Raw genomic sequence first — 13,953 nt, 5'->3', positions numbered from 1 at the left:
CCCAACCAACGTTACATTGGTAAGGAACAGTGACCCAGTCAATCACCCCTTTAACGGATGTAAAATATATAATTATATGTACAAATATGTCTCCTTAAATCTGCTAACTGAATGAAACGTACAATATACATATTTTCCCCCTGGCTCAAGTTGCAACGCCCCCTCCCATTGCAACGCCCTCTAAATAAGGGCCTCCTTCACGTCCGCTTACAGAACATAAATATTCTGGTTATGAGATGGTGACGTTATTCGCATCTGTGCTATCTATACCATTATAGAATAATGTCGGGAAGAGGCAAGGGAGGTAAGGGACTCGGAAAAGGAGGCGCCAAGCGCCATCGCAAGGTTCTCCGTGATAACATCCAGGGCATTACGAAGCCCGCCATCCGCCGCCTGGCACGCCGCGGTGGTGTGAAGCGTATTTCAGGCTTGATCTACGAAGAGACGCGGGGTGTACTGAAGGTGTTCTTGGAGAATGTCATCCGTGATGCCGTGACTTACACCGAACACGCTAAAAGAAAGACCGTGACCGCCATGGACGTGGTGTACGCTCTGAAGCGCCAGGGGCGTACTCTGTACGGCTTCGGCGGCTAAAACCTCCAGTACAAGTACATTAAGCGAGGATCAACACAAAGGCTCTTTTAAGAGCCACCCACATGTTAAGCATCAGAGACCTGTTTCCATAATCCAGGTGTTCGATGTCTCAATTGAGAGCCTTGTGAAATGCATAATATATCTAGAACCGTGTCCGAGGTGATCAATACCAACGAAAAACTGGGTTGACTAGCCTAGTTTAGTTCTCCTGTTTTGGGCGCATTTGAACTTCTATACAATACCAGTCGAGTCTAGAAATCCATCTAAGGCTAATAAAGCACCAAATATAATGAAACTTTCGTTCGATCTCTATTTCGGTGTCCGAAGCATTTGAGGAAAGGGTATCGTAAAGGGGTTCATTACTCACGCTTCAACTGAGGCTACAAGGGCTATATAATCTATAAATGGGTTCTTAGCCGGACAGGGAGGGAGCGTTTTACCGAGATGCATCGGGTTCAAATCACCTGGTACTGTGCGTCACTTAAGATAGTAGCATCTGCTCAATGAATGCTTTATTAAGACTGTTGTAGAAAACATTGACTCAGCCCTGGATGCATGGGGGTTTCGCGTGGTACCGCAACTTGAGGAAGCTTCTGACGTCAATAACCACGTGTTTCGGGTTCAACTAGGCGGTAAACTGCCCCTGAGATTTCGTCTGAATTTCCGAGCTTGAACCCTTGAAGTGTAAAAGGTACTTCGAAGTGTAAAAATGTTTCAAATATATCCTTTGAGTAATCCTGACTGTCAGTTTATGATTACTGAAGGGTAAGAGGGGTCGGTAAATCCCACGCACGCGCAGTAGATTCTTGCAAAAGTCACTTCCTAGCTGAGTGCTGCGACTAGCAGGAGGCGTGCCTCTAAATTAGCATGTCTCCCGCTACATATATAGGGTAGCCGAACAGCCCTCATCATTCGTTTCGTATAAGCAACGATAACTGACAATGCCTGAGCCAGCCAAGTCCGCGCCCAAAAAGGGCTCCAAGAAAGCCGTTTCCAAGACCGCCGCAAAGGGCGGGAAGAAGCGCAGAAAGTCCAGGAAGGAGAGCTACGCCATCTACGTGTACAAGGTACTGAAACAGGTCCACCCCGACACCGGCATCTCATCCAAGGCTATGGGAATCATGAATTCGTTCGTCAACGATATTTTCGAGCGTATCGCCGGAGAGTCGTCTCGCCTGGCCCACTACAACAAGCGATCAACCATCACGTCCAGGGAGATCCAGACCGCCGTCCGCCTCCTGCTCCCCGGTGAGCTGGCCAAGCACGCCGTGTCCGAGGGCACCAAGGCCGTGACCAAATACACCAGCTCCAAGTAAACGGCCTCTTTCAAATTCACCCAAAGGCTCTTTTAAGAGCCACCCACTGGTCTCTAAAATTGAGGAAAGTCCATCGCATTTGCTTGAATGTCTTCCTGTATTGTATATGATCTAAGTACTAACCTTCGTGAACAAGGGCTGGTTATTCTACTCTTCTATACAGACTAAAGTTTATATGATTTCCCGACACCACTTAATTAAACGCCATTGAAATGCTTAGATGTTTTTTTTTCTTCTCCCTGTATGATGCATGATAGTGGACCACGCCCAAATAGGTACCAATTGCGGTGCAACAAAATCGATAACAATGTATGATGAACTCAAATGGGCTACTATCAGTGCAATACTTACATATCGATCTTTAAACAGCAACTTCCAAGAGAGCTTCACAAAAGTGCATAGGTCATTGATCATAACGAGATTGCCCATAATAAGTGCCAATGGGAAGAACCAAAAGAGCATGTAGTTACACAAGTTACAATCAAACGACATGAACCTCAAAAAGTGCAAGAGTGTACAACGGATGTAGCCCAGGTTACAACAATCATGAGCCGTTGGCACCACTGTTGCAGCTATGTAGTTTATCTCGTGGCTGCATTGTTATCGGGCGAGCGACATCAGCGTCCTGTTGAAAGGCGCGAATTGAGAGAGAAGGAACACGTAGGACTACAATGAAGTTTAGGATTTGAGTTGAATGCAACTAAGTTAACAAATGGTAGATACAATTAAACCCGAAAGTTGAAAGTCTGTTTTCGAAACCTCTTTAGAATAAATTGGTTAAATTGTATTTTGTGTGGAAACAGTGAAAGGAGAGGAGAAGCCTAAAACAGAGAAGATGAAAGCAAAGTACAATCGAGTAGACCTACAGTAGAGTACAGTGAAGTGCTCATCAATGATGCAAACTTTTGTGTAAAAACTATTTCATGCAATGTATTTTCTTCTTTTGAAGCTTTGTTTTCACACACGCAGTGAAAGGAGAGGGGAACATAGAAGCCTAAAACACAGTAGATGAAAACAGAGAACAATATTGTAGAGTATAGTATAGTCCTCATCAAGTACCAATCTAAGATGCAAACTTTTTTTTCAGAACAAAAAATCAATAACCATAAATAATATTGATCATGCCACCAAATACAGATTGAAACAAAAGTAACAAGCCTGTCTCGGAAATTTAAGAAGTAGAAAGTAGATATTTGTGTAAAAAAAATAAAATAAGGATAAATAATGACCTAAATCAAATCAAATGTACTTGTATAGCCCTTTTTACACGCAAGCATGTCACAGAGGGCTTCACATACGCCCATAGAACTGCCCCTCAACCAACCTAAACCCTCAAGGAAGTAAAGTACTGATACTAGAAAAATCTATAACACACTGTCACTTTCAGCTACTGATTGCACTATTAGCAATATTGCACTAATTGTATCCCACTTGGGTTTAGGTTAGTATAGGTTTATAAGGTTAGTATTGGTTATTATGTAGAGGTTTAGTACATTGTATTATGTACCTATATTATTTTGTATTTTATATGTTAGCTTATCATAGATGCTTTGCGTTGTCTTGTCCTAAGAATTTCAGGGCCCAGTGTGACCTTGATGTTCTGTGCATCTGACAATAAAAGACCTTGAATGAAAGTGTTTGTCCTTTGTTATTTCCCATCTCTGCTGACTATGAAAGTTCCACATGCTGGTTACTCATACACGTCCTCTCAATGTACAGTAAGAATAATTTGATACCGGGATATACGGAACATAAATTATATTGGGGGTGCATTTCATGGCAAGGCTGTTATATGTCTTGCCAAGAAATGAAGCAACAGCAAAAAACCTTTGACCCAGATCATATTACAGAATCATCCTTTCTTTATTGTTCTTGACCTGTGTGTTTGGTCTCCCCGTGTTTTAAATGGTTTGTTGTAGTTCAAAGCTATCTTGCTCCTGTTTCTGTAAAATTTCTGAACAACTACTGAAATGACTTCTGGATATACTGAACTCTTACATTCTCTAAGCTTCTTTCTCATCCATAAGACTTGACCATTTCATGTGTGTAAATGTTTTTTCCCCATGCGTTCACACGTGAGTTTTCAGTCATATGGATGTGTGTGTGAACATTACATACGTGTATGTATTTCATATGTGTCTGTGTGAGGACAGTCTGAATAATTTCCTAAACGACCCCTCATACAAACAGGCTATTAGGAACGAAAGACAACCACTAGTCCAGCCTCATGAAATAAATGAAAAGTCCTTAAGACCCAAACATTCCCCATCACCAACAACATGGATAATAACATGTACTGGATCTGACGAGCCCGACTCTGAGCAGGTAGACCAGACACACCATGGAATACAGTCAAGCTGTAGCCTACAGTATGTCTCACACCAAAAAGTAACAAGTCTTACAGTAGGTTAACTGTTAGACTTACAGTAAAGATTGTGTCCTTGGACATGAAAAACTAGGGAAGGGAGAGCAATATAGGGAGACCACGATTTCCACAGCCCGCACTGTGTTTTGTCCCCCCCCAAAAAGACCAGTTTTAAGCCCCATGACATCCCAGCTGTGTATTTTAAAGCATTTACCTTTCTTGAAAGATTGTGTGGCTCAATGGAAAACGTTTTCTCGTTTTAAACAACTGCCATTTCAGATACTTTTGGGGGCAAATGGCACAGACAACAAGGTGCGCACTGCTCCCTCAGCGAGGCTAACGGCAATGATTTGAGCCTGCCGCAACAAAACACAGAGTGCCTCCGGTCCACATACCGTCTTATTTTGAACGTTGAAAAGGCTGCTTGCGGCCCGATTTACTTTTAGAACGCAGTACAATTCCAGCAGAGATTTTTATCCCGTTGTTCACCGGGAGAAAACACAAGTGAGAACGAAGAGCAGCAACTGAGAGAAACCGGGCCGGCAGTTGAGTCTACACAGTTCTCATGTCGTATTTAAACCCAGCGCTCTGAACGTCGCAGCGCTACACAGCAGCCTCGCACATTCAAATCGCACACGTCCCGCGAGTGTTCAGACATGGCAGAAGTCGCTCCAGCTCCCGCTCCTGCAAAGGCACCCAAGAAGAAGGCGGCAGCCAAGCCCAAGAAGGCTGGACCCAGCGTCGGCGAGTTGATCGTCAAGGCCGTGTCCGCTTCCAAAGAGAGAAGTGGCGTGTCCCTGGCAGCGGTCAAGAAAGCCCTGGCGGCCGGCGGCTACGACGTAGAAAAGAACAACTCCCGCGTCAAGGTCGCAGTGAAGAGCCTCGTCACCAAAGGAACCTTGGTCCAGACCAAAGGGACTGGCGCTTCTGGGTCTTTTAAGATCAACAAGGGGGCAGAGGCCAAGTCAAAGAAGCCCGTTAAGAAGGTTGTCGCTCCGAAAGTCAAAAAGGCAGTTGCCAAGAAACCCGTTGCTGCCAAGAAGCCCAAGAAGGTCGCTGCGAAGAAGCCCGTGGCTGCCAAGAAGTCACCCAAGAAGGCTAAGAAGCCCGCGGCAGCCAAGAAGGCAACCAAGAGCCCCAAGAAGGTGAAGAAGCCCGCAACACCCAAGAAAACAGTGGCCAAGAGCCCCAAAAAGGCAGCTAAGGCAGCCAAGCCCAAAGCCGCCAAGCCCAAGGCGGCCAAGGCAAAGAAAGCAGCGCCTAAGAAGAAGTAAACCTTGGTTCGCGTCTGTGTCCGTATTACAAAAAGGCTCTTTTAAGAGCCACCCACCTTTCCTGAAATGTGCATGTCCATGAGCTAAATCCCAGTAGCCAGCCATATCAGGGGTAGAAGTGATACTTGTTACGCGTCCGCCACAAAACGATGATACATAAGATACAAAAAAGCAAATGGATTAGTTGCAATGGCACTTCGCATTGGGGATAATCGAGCTAGAAAACCATGTGACAGATGAAGAACATTAATGATACAGCTAGCTAATTTGAGAAATAAGACTTGCGTGAGACTTTTATTGGTGAAAGTGCTTCGTGGATCTGTAGAGCTGCATATAAATGGTGCTTCTGCTATCAGCAATTTACAAATAGTTGCTTGGAATATTAAGGGTGCAAATCCCATTTAAAACCACTATCACCAACTGCATAATTCTAGGCCTATAGCTCTGGTAAATATGTATGTCGATGTATGAAACTGTTCTCACTACACGATTAACGGTTGTATAGTGGACTTTGCATTCATTCATCCGTCCATGCCACATTACTGTATGTGATTGGCGCCTTAAATGAGGAGCGACTGGATGAACAAAGAGAGGTGAGGAGGGGGGTAAACAAGACGACCAAACGCGCCTTCTGCGGGAGAGAGAGCATGGCTCCACCCCCGAGGTTGTCGCCACCTACGATTGGATCAAAACCCAACTGACATTGTGACCAATGAAAGCCGTTCACCATCAGCTAGCCTATAAAGTCTGTACTCTGCCAGAGGCCCCCACTTGTCGTTTGAACAGAAATATTACGAAGATGAGCGGAAGAGGCAAAACCGGAGGCAAAGCAAGGGCTAAGGCCAAGACCAGGTCGTCCCGCGCCGGGCTGCAGTTCCCCGTGGGTCGTGTTCACAGGCTTCTCCGCAAGGGCAACTATGCGCAGCGTGTGGGAGCTGGCGCACCCGTCTACCTGGCGGCCGTGCTCGAGTACCTGACCGCTGAGATCCTGGAGTTGGCCGGCAACGCGGCTCGTGACAACAAGAAGACTCGTATCATCCCCCGTCACCTGCAGCTGGCCGTCCGCAACGACGAGGAACTCAACAAACTTCTCGGTGGCGTTACGATCGCTCAGGGTGGAGTGTTGCCCAACATCCAGGCGGTGCTTCTCCCCAAGAAGACCGAGAAGGCCGTAAAAGCCAAGTAAAAAGTAAACCTCAGTCTCACTTTCCCCAAAGGCTCTTTTAAGAGCCACCCACTACACTCTTCAAAAGCGCATTGTCTCTAACTTCTCACTAGATGTACTGGACTCTGTTCAATTAAAGCCACAGTAAAATATAGAATATGGCTATCGCCACTTTGGAACCACAGCACTAAGTAAACCTACATGGGTTGCTATGCTGGTCATTCTGCATGTCATGTAGGCCAACATAGTAGAAGCCGGTGCTCATCCCTTAGGAATGGACAGGAAATGATTACCGTGGGTCAATAGGCCAAGTCATTTGACATAGATTAATGCTGTATTTGTTTGGCTTGTCACTGGTGTAAACCAGGGGCCTGTACGAATCAAGATCAACATGCTCTGGATTACTTTCAGTTACCTGGCTACACGAAGCCTTACAATCGCAGTCACGATAAGCGTTACTACGACGGCGGTTATCAACTGTCTAACTCAACCCAGATCTTTCCAATCTAGAGACGTGCGCGTTCACATAAAGGGGCGGTGTTTGCATCGTATGTCCAATTGCAAACTTGGACGTAACAAGAGCTGCATATTTCATGCAGGAGGGGCAGACAATAATCTTACAAACTTTGTCTACTCCTCCTGCGTGAAATATTGTAATACAAGCATATCAGGAATACAGACCTATAATATAGGCAAAATTCAACAAGGTCGCTGCTGCCAAGCTGGCAAAAAATAGCATACGCTGTAAATGCGTAAGCTACATGACTTATTGAAGATGTGACCATAATTACACGGGTGCATTCCACAACGTGAAACTTTTGTTGCTGTATTATTTTAGTTGCAACCCTGCAGTGGCAAACGATCGTGGGAGCAAATGCAAAATAGATATAAACCCATAATTCAAAACGGTAAGTAGCAGTAGGCAATACTTGCACATATTTTGAGGGCAACAAGTACAAGGCTGAATTGCCTGAATTAGTCCCTTTGGTAGGATATTGTATAGCTACAAAAGGCCTTTAGAACAATGAAATTGCCTGCAGCCAACAGGAAGAAAAATTTGGCAACTGGTGGCAGCAGGTTGGAAGCCAAGGCATATGTATGTTTCAAGTAATCTATGTTACCATGTTCATTCAACAATTATTTATGAATATTGGTGGAGTGAAATGTATTACTGTTCTCTGCAGTGACAGGAAATACAGTGGTGTTGCTGCCACCACCCACTGTCTTCCCACTGTGCCATACAGAGGTAACAGGGAAACTACTAGTCATACGCCAGTATGTATGCCATATGTGGTTGCTGTATATTGATCAAATATACCATTTACTTTCTCAAGTGGAGGTCCTAGATGATGAGGAAACTGTGTCTGCCTGCTCATTTTGGGGGTACACTTTTGAGGTGTATTTACCACTTGCAACACAGATGGTGAGAGTGTGTGAACATGTGGCTGTGATTGAAGTGTGTCTGTGATGACTTACTAATGGTGGTGGTCTCAACATAAGACACAAGTCCTTAAAGTGCTCATTTCAAATATGACTCAATTGATTACATTTCTATGGTGTTAAACTCAGCAGGAAGAGGAACTTCTTCTTCCCCCTGAGCCTAGGGCCTCCACTTTAAGGCCAAGACAAAGACACAAGGTATAAGCAAAAAACCACAGTAGTCAAATGGACACCTTCAACTTTCTCCAAGTGTGCCTTGCAAAGGGACAATGTTCTTCATTTGTTTCAAGTTGGAGCAGACAATGTGAGGGCCCTGTATTAGTGAACCCTGGAGCTCAATTATAAGAGGCTTTGAATTTAAAAAACAAGGCTGGAGACAGAAAAACTGGAATATGAGAAGAGATTGTACATGACTGAATGAATGACACTAAACTTAGTTACACTGACATATTTTTCTGTGTTCCTAGGGGAGGGAGAACACATGAGGATGTATTTGTTAAACTTTTGTCTACGTTTTGATATTTTTATACCTTTTTGTGGCTTTTTTGTTGTGCCTTTTGAATCTTTTGTGGGCGGTTTTCACCACTTCTCTCTTTCAATGTCCTATTTATTATTTTTGAAAAAAACTATAAAAGTGAATGAAACATCAAAAATCAATGAAAGTAGTGAAATGATCATTTATGTATCACCTGTGAAGAGCTTTGTACAGATACCCATTGTTCTTTTTGGTTTGAAAGGTTTTGGTTGAAAGAAACCCCAATTTCTGATATGGAAATGATTAGAAAATGGGTCAAAGCAACCCAAGGACAAAAGGGTTAAGGGGAGACACAGTGAATAGGGATAACATATCAACATGAAACCACCCAAGTTGATAACTAATAGTAGGTCAAATAAAGAAGCTGGCAATATACGTAATTCCCTCTGCTAAGAATCGATATCTTTCAGAAAGATACTCATGAGGGAATGCGAAAGGGTTTTGTCGGTCTCTAAATGTTCTGGCTCTTCTGAACGCACCTCTCACTATCCGCGCACCAAGCTGCACAGGATTTACTATGAACGTGACGACATTATCGTCAAGAATGAGTTAATGGGCGGGGTTTTTATACCGGTTGATCTCTGATCTCCAACTTATCCTGCTCCCGACCAGGTTAGCCGTTCAGCATGTGTTACCATGGCGATCTACCCCGGTAACAAGTGATCCACCGTCGTAGTACAGAAAACCCTGGGTTGAACCTGAAGTTACCTCGCTAACGCCAAATCTTGATTCGTAGTACAGGCCCCTGGTCGATCTGAAATGCAAGAATGCATTGAGGCCACATGTTTTTTTAATCGACTACGTGCCCGCCACTGGGCGCAGCGAAGGATCAGGGCGGAGCCAAAAGGTTTCAAGTGTGGGCGGAAACGGACGCTAGGTCCCCGCGTCCAATTGCCAAAGGAGAAAGCGTCGACGGTCTGCCAATCAGTCTGCTCGGGAGAGCAATCCAATCAGCGGACGACAAACTGACGATATAAAGTTTTACTTATGCTACAGAATTCAACTTCTACTCAGAAACGAGGAGACAAGCATCATGGCCAGAACCAAGCAGACCGCTCGTAAATCCACCGGTGGTAAAGCCCCGAGGAAGCAGCTCGCCACCAAAGCCGCTCGCAAGAGTGCACCAGCCACTGGTGGCGTGAAGAAACCTCATCGTTACAGGCCCGGGACCGTGGCTCTGAGAGAGATTCGTCGTTACCAGAAGTCCACCGAGCTGCTTATTCGCAAGCTGCCTTTCCAGCGCCTGGTCAGGGAAATCGCCCAGGACTTCAAGACTGACCTGCGTTTCCAGAGCTCCGCTGTGATGGCTCTGCAGGAGGCCAGCGAGGCTTACCTGGTCGGTCTGTTCGAGGACACCAACCTGTGCGCCATCCACGCCAAGAGGGTCACCATTATGCCCAAGGACATCCAGCTGGCTCGCCGCATCCGCGGAGAGCGCGCCTAGACGTTTCCCGGGATCATTTGACCTCGAAATCCACAAAGGCTCTTTTAAGAGCCACCTCATTGTTTAAACCAAAAGACAAATGCCTTCTGTGTGTTGAAATGTTCTTGGGTTAAAGCATTAACTAACGGCACTCGAAATGCCAACTTTTGGTAATGCAATTTTTTCAATTGAATTGTATGTGTCGCCTTGAAGTTTACTCAAATAGGGAATTTACTCTGGCTGAAAGTTGCACACAATCATCATACAGATCTTAATTTAAGGAGTTCAATACTCAAAGAGCTAATATGTAAGATATAAAATATATATGTAACTGTTACCAAAAATATGAAAATGCAATATGACGTGCAAATAGGTGGTGGATAAACTTGTATAGATACAAGTGTTATGTCAGTCTGAGTCCTTGGCCTTGTTGAAGAGGCCAGCAGCAGACAGGAAGAAACTTGTTCTTTTGGCATGGCGTTTTGGTCCTGATGGACCCCAGCCTTCTGCCAGATGGGAGGAGCTGGACAAGTGTCCAGGGTGGGAGGAGTCACCCACAATCTTCTCGCTGGCCTCAGGGTCCTCTGGGGTAGGCAGATAGCAGCCGATCACCTTCTCAGCAGCGCGGATCATACGCTGCAGTCCACTGTGATTTTGGGGGGGGTGGGAGAGACAACAGCTCTGAAGTTTCTAGTGGAAGGTAGCCTTCAAAGCCTTTGTTACAGAATACAGAATGACAAATACAGTACAAAGTTTCATAAGTTTCTGATAGGACTTGATTACTGTACAACCAGATGTTTGAAGTATTAACCCTTCTGTTCAGTACAAAATACCTTTTTTTAAATTTGACAAATTATGCTTGATTTGTTCATAGGATTGGCGATATTCCCAAGCTAAACTGAAACAAAATAATTTTGCTTTGTTTAAAGTACACTTAAAGTAAATGAGAGAATTGACATTTAATAATATAATAAAATGGCTGTTTTAACCTCCTAAGCCCTTAAAGAGCTGGCTTGCAATTCAATTGTTGCATTCTTTGGGTATCTTTTGACATTAACACTACATACACACACATTTCAATCATGGATTTATTTATGGGAGGTTTTTAAAAGTACAAGATTGACACTTTCATGAAAAGATGAGTGAAATGAAGAAAATCAAATAGCAAAAAATTGGTCTGGGCCATGGAGATGGAGACTTGAAGACATCATCATCATCATAGGGGAGACACCAGCTGTTAGGGAGGATACTTACAATCAGTATCATCATCATCATTCACTTCTTCTCTGTTGGAAACCCAAGCACATGACAGTCCTGTCTCAATTCTTCTTTGTGTGAGTAAGATGCGTATGTTGCCAGTGAACACAGATGTTGTGCTGTTACGGCGGCTCAGAGACGGCAGTCTCCTGATCCGGTTGTGGAGCTCACGCTCCCGATGATTTTTGTGTCGTGTGAGGTTTTCGTTTGTTCAGTCCTATGTGTGTATATATGGTTAGTTTGGTCCTTCTGTGAGTAAACATAGTAAGTAGCCTGTCTGTCCTTGTTGCGTTGTTGTGTCTTTACGTGTCAGTAAGCTTTTAGTGATGATCCTGTATTGCCTCTCTCTGATTTTGGGTTCACCCTCTTTGACCACACCTTGACAGGATGTAGTCATCTGCCTCCCTGTCCTAAACCTGAAGAGATTTAGCCTTTCATACTTAATGATCCAACTCTGTTCCAGCCTCCCCTAAATATGTTCCAGTTAAAAGAATCGTGTATTCTTACCGTAAACTCAGCATTTCCAATATGGATGGATATCTGAAATTACTTTTTGCAACTTGGTGTTGTTGGCCAGCCTCCTCCTCTCTCTGGCAGACAGCTGGGGGGGCTTCTGTTGAGGGGGACAGGGCACCGGGTACACTGCAAAAACTCACTTTCCCTGAGTTTATATAATCCTCACCAGTTCAGAGTTAAATTAACACTTTGAATAGTGTTAATATTTTAACTCCATAACAGTGTCAAAAATGTAACACTCAGTGTTGTTTCTTACACATTGAAGAGTAGTTTTTACACTAAACTCATCTTAATTCCTAAGATTCAGTGTTATTTTATGACACTTTAAATTGTATTTTGAACTCTTAATCGGGTTACTCCCTTACTCTCAAAGTGTTAATTTAAATAATTCAGTGTTATTTTACAACACTAAAGTGCATTTTTTAACTCTAAATCGTGTTACTCCCTTACTCTTAAAGTGTCAATTTAATTAATTCAGTGTTATTTTATGACACTTTAAATAGCATTTTTAACTTTAAATCGTGTTACTCCCTTACTATAACACTTTAAAGTGTATTCGTGACAGTTGTGTTACATTCAATGTTCTGAAAATGCTTTTTCACCACAGGAAAAAATTAACATACAATGAATTCATCTTTTTTAATGAAGACAACAATATCCAAGCACCATACAACTTAAGTCTATGCACATTTACAGAGAAAATAATGGTACAATATGAAGACCACCATAAGCACTTTGTAAGTCAAAATTATAAATTTGAATACAGTGTGCTTTCACCACATCTTTTTCATCACTTACAAACATGTTGTAGGCATGAAAGTGCTCACTGAAATGGTCAACCGTAAGCTTGTTCACTATGAAATAGATCACACTGTTGACGAAAAGCATTTTTTTTTTTTCTTTCTGCAAAACACAGGTATTTCCTGTTCTGTGCCACTGCAAATGACTAATCCGGCTCTGTACTCAACCCCACTGATCCTTACCCAGTTAGTAGAGAAGATGTCTTTTGGTACAGCGGGCAGGGCTTGGGTGAACATTTCACCATTTACCTCATTGTCCACATTAAATGTTTTCAAAGGTCCATACTCTCTATTATATTATATATACTCTGTATCTAACCAATTGTCAAACTTTCTTTCTCAGAATAACCTGCTTGACCCCAACCAATCGGGCTTCAAGACTGGCCAGTCCACAGAGACTGCCCTCCTGTCAGTCACCACTGCCCTCCAGTCTGCCAGAGCGGCTTCCAGGTCATCCGTCATCATTCTGCTGGACCTTTCTGCAGCGTTTGACACGGTTAACCACCAGATCCTGCTCTCAAGACTTTCTGAGATGGGCATCACTGGCACTGCACTCCAGTGGATCTCATCCTACCTGTCGGGAAGATCCTACCAGGTCTCCTGGGGAGGCAAACTGTCAGGCCCTCGCCAGCTCTCCACTGGTGTCCCACAGGGCTCCGTCCTTGGACCCCTCCTCTTCTCTCTGTACAACACCTCACTTGGACCAATCATCACCTCCCATGGCTTCTCCTACCACTGCTACGCTGACAACACGCAGCTGTACCTGTCGTTCCTCCCGACCGATCCGGGGATCTCAGCTAGGATTGAGGCCTGCCTCACAGACATCTCCGCCTGGATGACCAAGCACCACCTCCAGCTGAACCTCGCCAAAACAGAACTTCTCATCATCCCAGCTAAACCCTCAATCTCCCACGATCTGTCAATCACCCTGGGTTCTGCGAAGGTGACCCCTTCATCCTCTGCCAGGAACTTTGGGGTTAGGATAGATGACAAGCTCTCCCTCATGGCCCACATTACTGCAGTCTCCCGGTCGGGTAGATTCACCCTCTACAACATCCGGAAGATCAGGAGATACCTGTCTGAGCACTCCACCCAGCCGCTAGTCCAAGCACTGGTCCTCTCCAAGTTGGACTACTGCAACTCGCTGCTCGCTGGTCTCCCAGCATGTGCAACCCGCCCTCTTCAGAGGATTCAGAACGCAGCGGCCCGCATGGTCTGGAATCTACACAGACGCTCCCATGTTACCCCGCTCCTCATCTCTCTCCACT

At 44.4% G+C, this 13,953-nt stretch overlaps 4 protein-coding genes and 1 pseudogene across 4 annotated transcripts; all 5 read left to right on the top strand.

Annotated features, from left to right (window-relative positions):
* The first annotated feature begins 263 nt into the window (after positions 1–263).
* Positions 264–889, top strand: LOC146267757 (histone H4). Its single transcript, XM_084709967.1, has one exon. It carries the CDS (start codon positions 283–285, stop codon positions 592–594), a length of 312 nt encoding a protein of 103 aa, XP_084566093.1. The 5' UTR covers positions 264–282; the 3' UTR covers positions 595–889.
* A 606-nt stretch (positions 890–1,495) lies between these two features.
* LOC146267756 (histone H2B) lies at positions 1,496–2,127 on the top strand. The gene has a single exon (XM_084709336.1). The coding sequence runs from the start codon at positions 1,536–1,538 to the stop codon at positions 1,908–1,910; it is 375 nt and encodes a 124-aa protein (XP_084565462.1). The 5' UTR covers positions 1,496–1,535; the 3' UTR covers positions 1,911–2,127.
* Positions 2,128–4,898: 2,771 nt separating this feature from the next.
* Positions 4,899–5,704, top strand: LOC146267755 (histone H1 pseudogene; annotated as a pseudogene).
* Positions 5,705–6,191: 487 nt separating this feature from the next.
* On the top strand, positions 6,192–6,814 carry LOC146267754 (histone H2A-like). Its single transcript, XM_084710167.1, has one exon. The coding sequence runs from the start codon at positions 6,262–6,264 to the stop codon at positions 6,733–6,735; it is 474 nt and encodes a 157-aa protein (XP_084566293.1). The 5' UTR covers positions 6,192–6,261; the 3' UTR covers positions 6,736–6,814.
* A 2,787-nt stretch (positions 6,815–9,601) lies between these two features.
* Positions 9,602–10,246, top strand: LOC146267753 (histone H3). Its single transcript, XM_084709481.1, has one exon. The coding sequence runs from the start codon at positions 9,723–9,725 to the stop codon at positions 10,131–10,133; it is 411 nt and encodes a 136-aa protein (XP_084565607.1). The 5' UTR covers positions 9,602–9,722; the 3' UTR covers positions 10,134–10,246.
* Positions 10,247–13,953: the final 3,707 nt, after the last annotated feature.

This window comes from Hypomesus nipponensis, chromosome 11, assembly GCF_054491055.1.
Source record: "Hypomesus nipponensis isolate SF chromosome 11, ASM5449105v1, whole genome shotgun sequence".
NCBI classification, from domain to species: Eukaryota; Metazoa; Chordata; class Actinopteri; order Osmeriformes; family Osmeridae; genus Hypomesus; species Hypomesus nipponensis.
The sequence above is the reverse complement of the archived record's forward strand: the minus strand, read 5'-3'. Positions and strand labels throughout refer to the sequence as shown.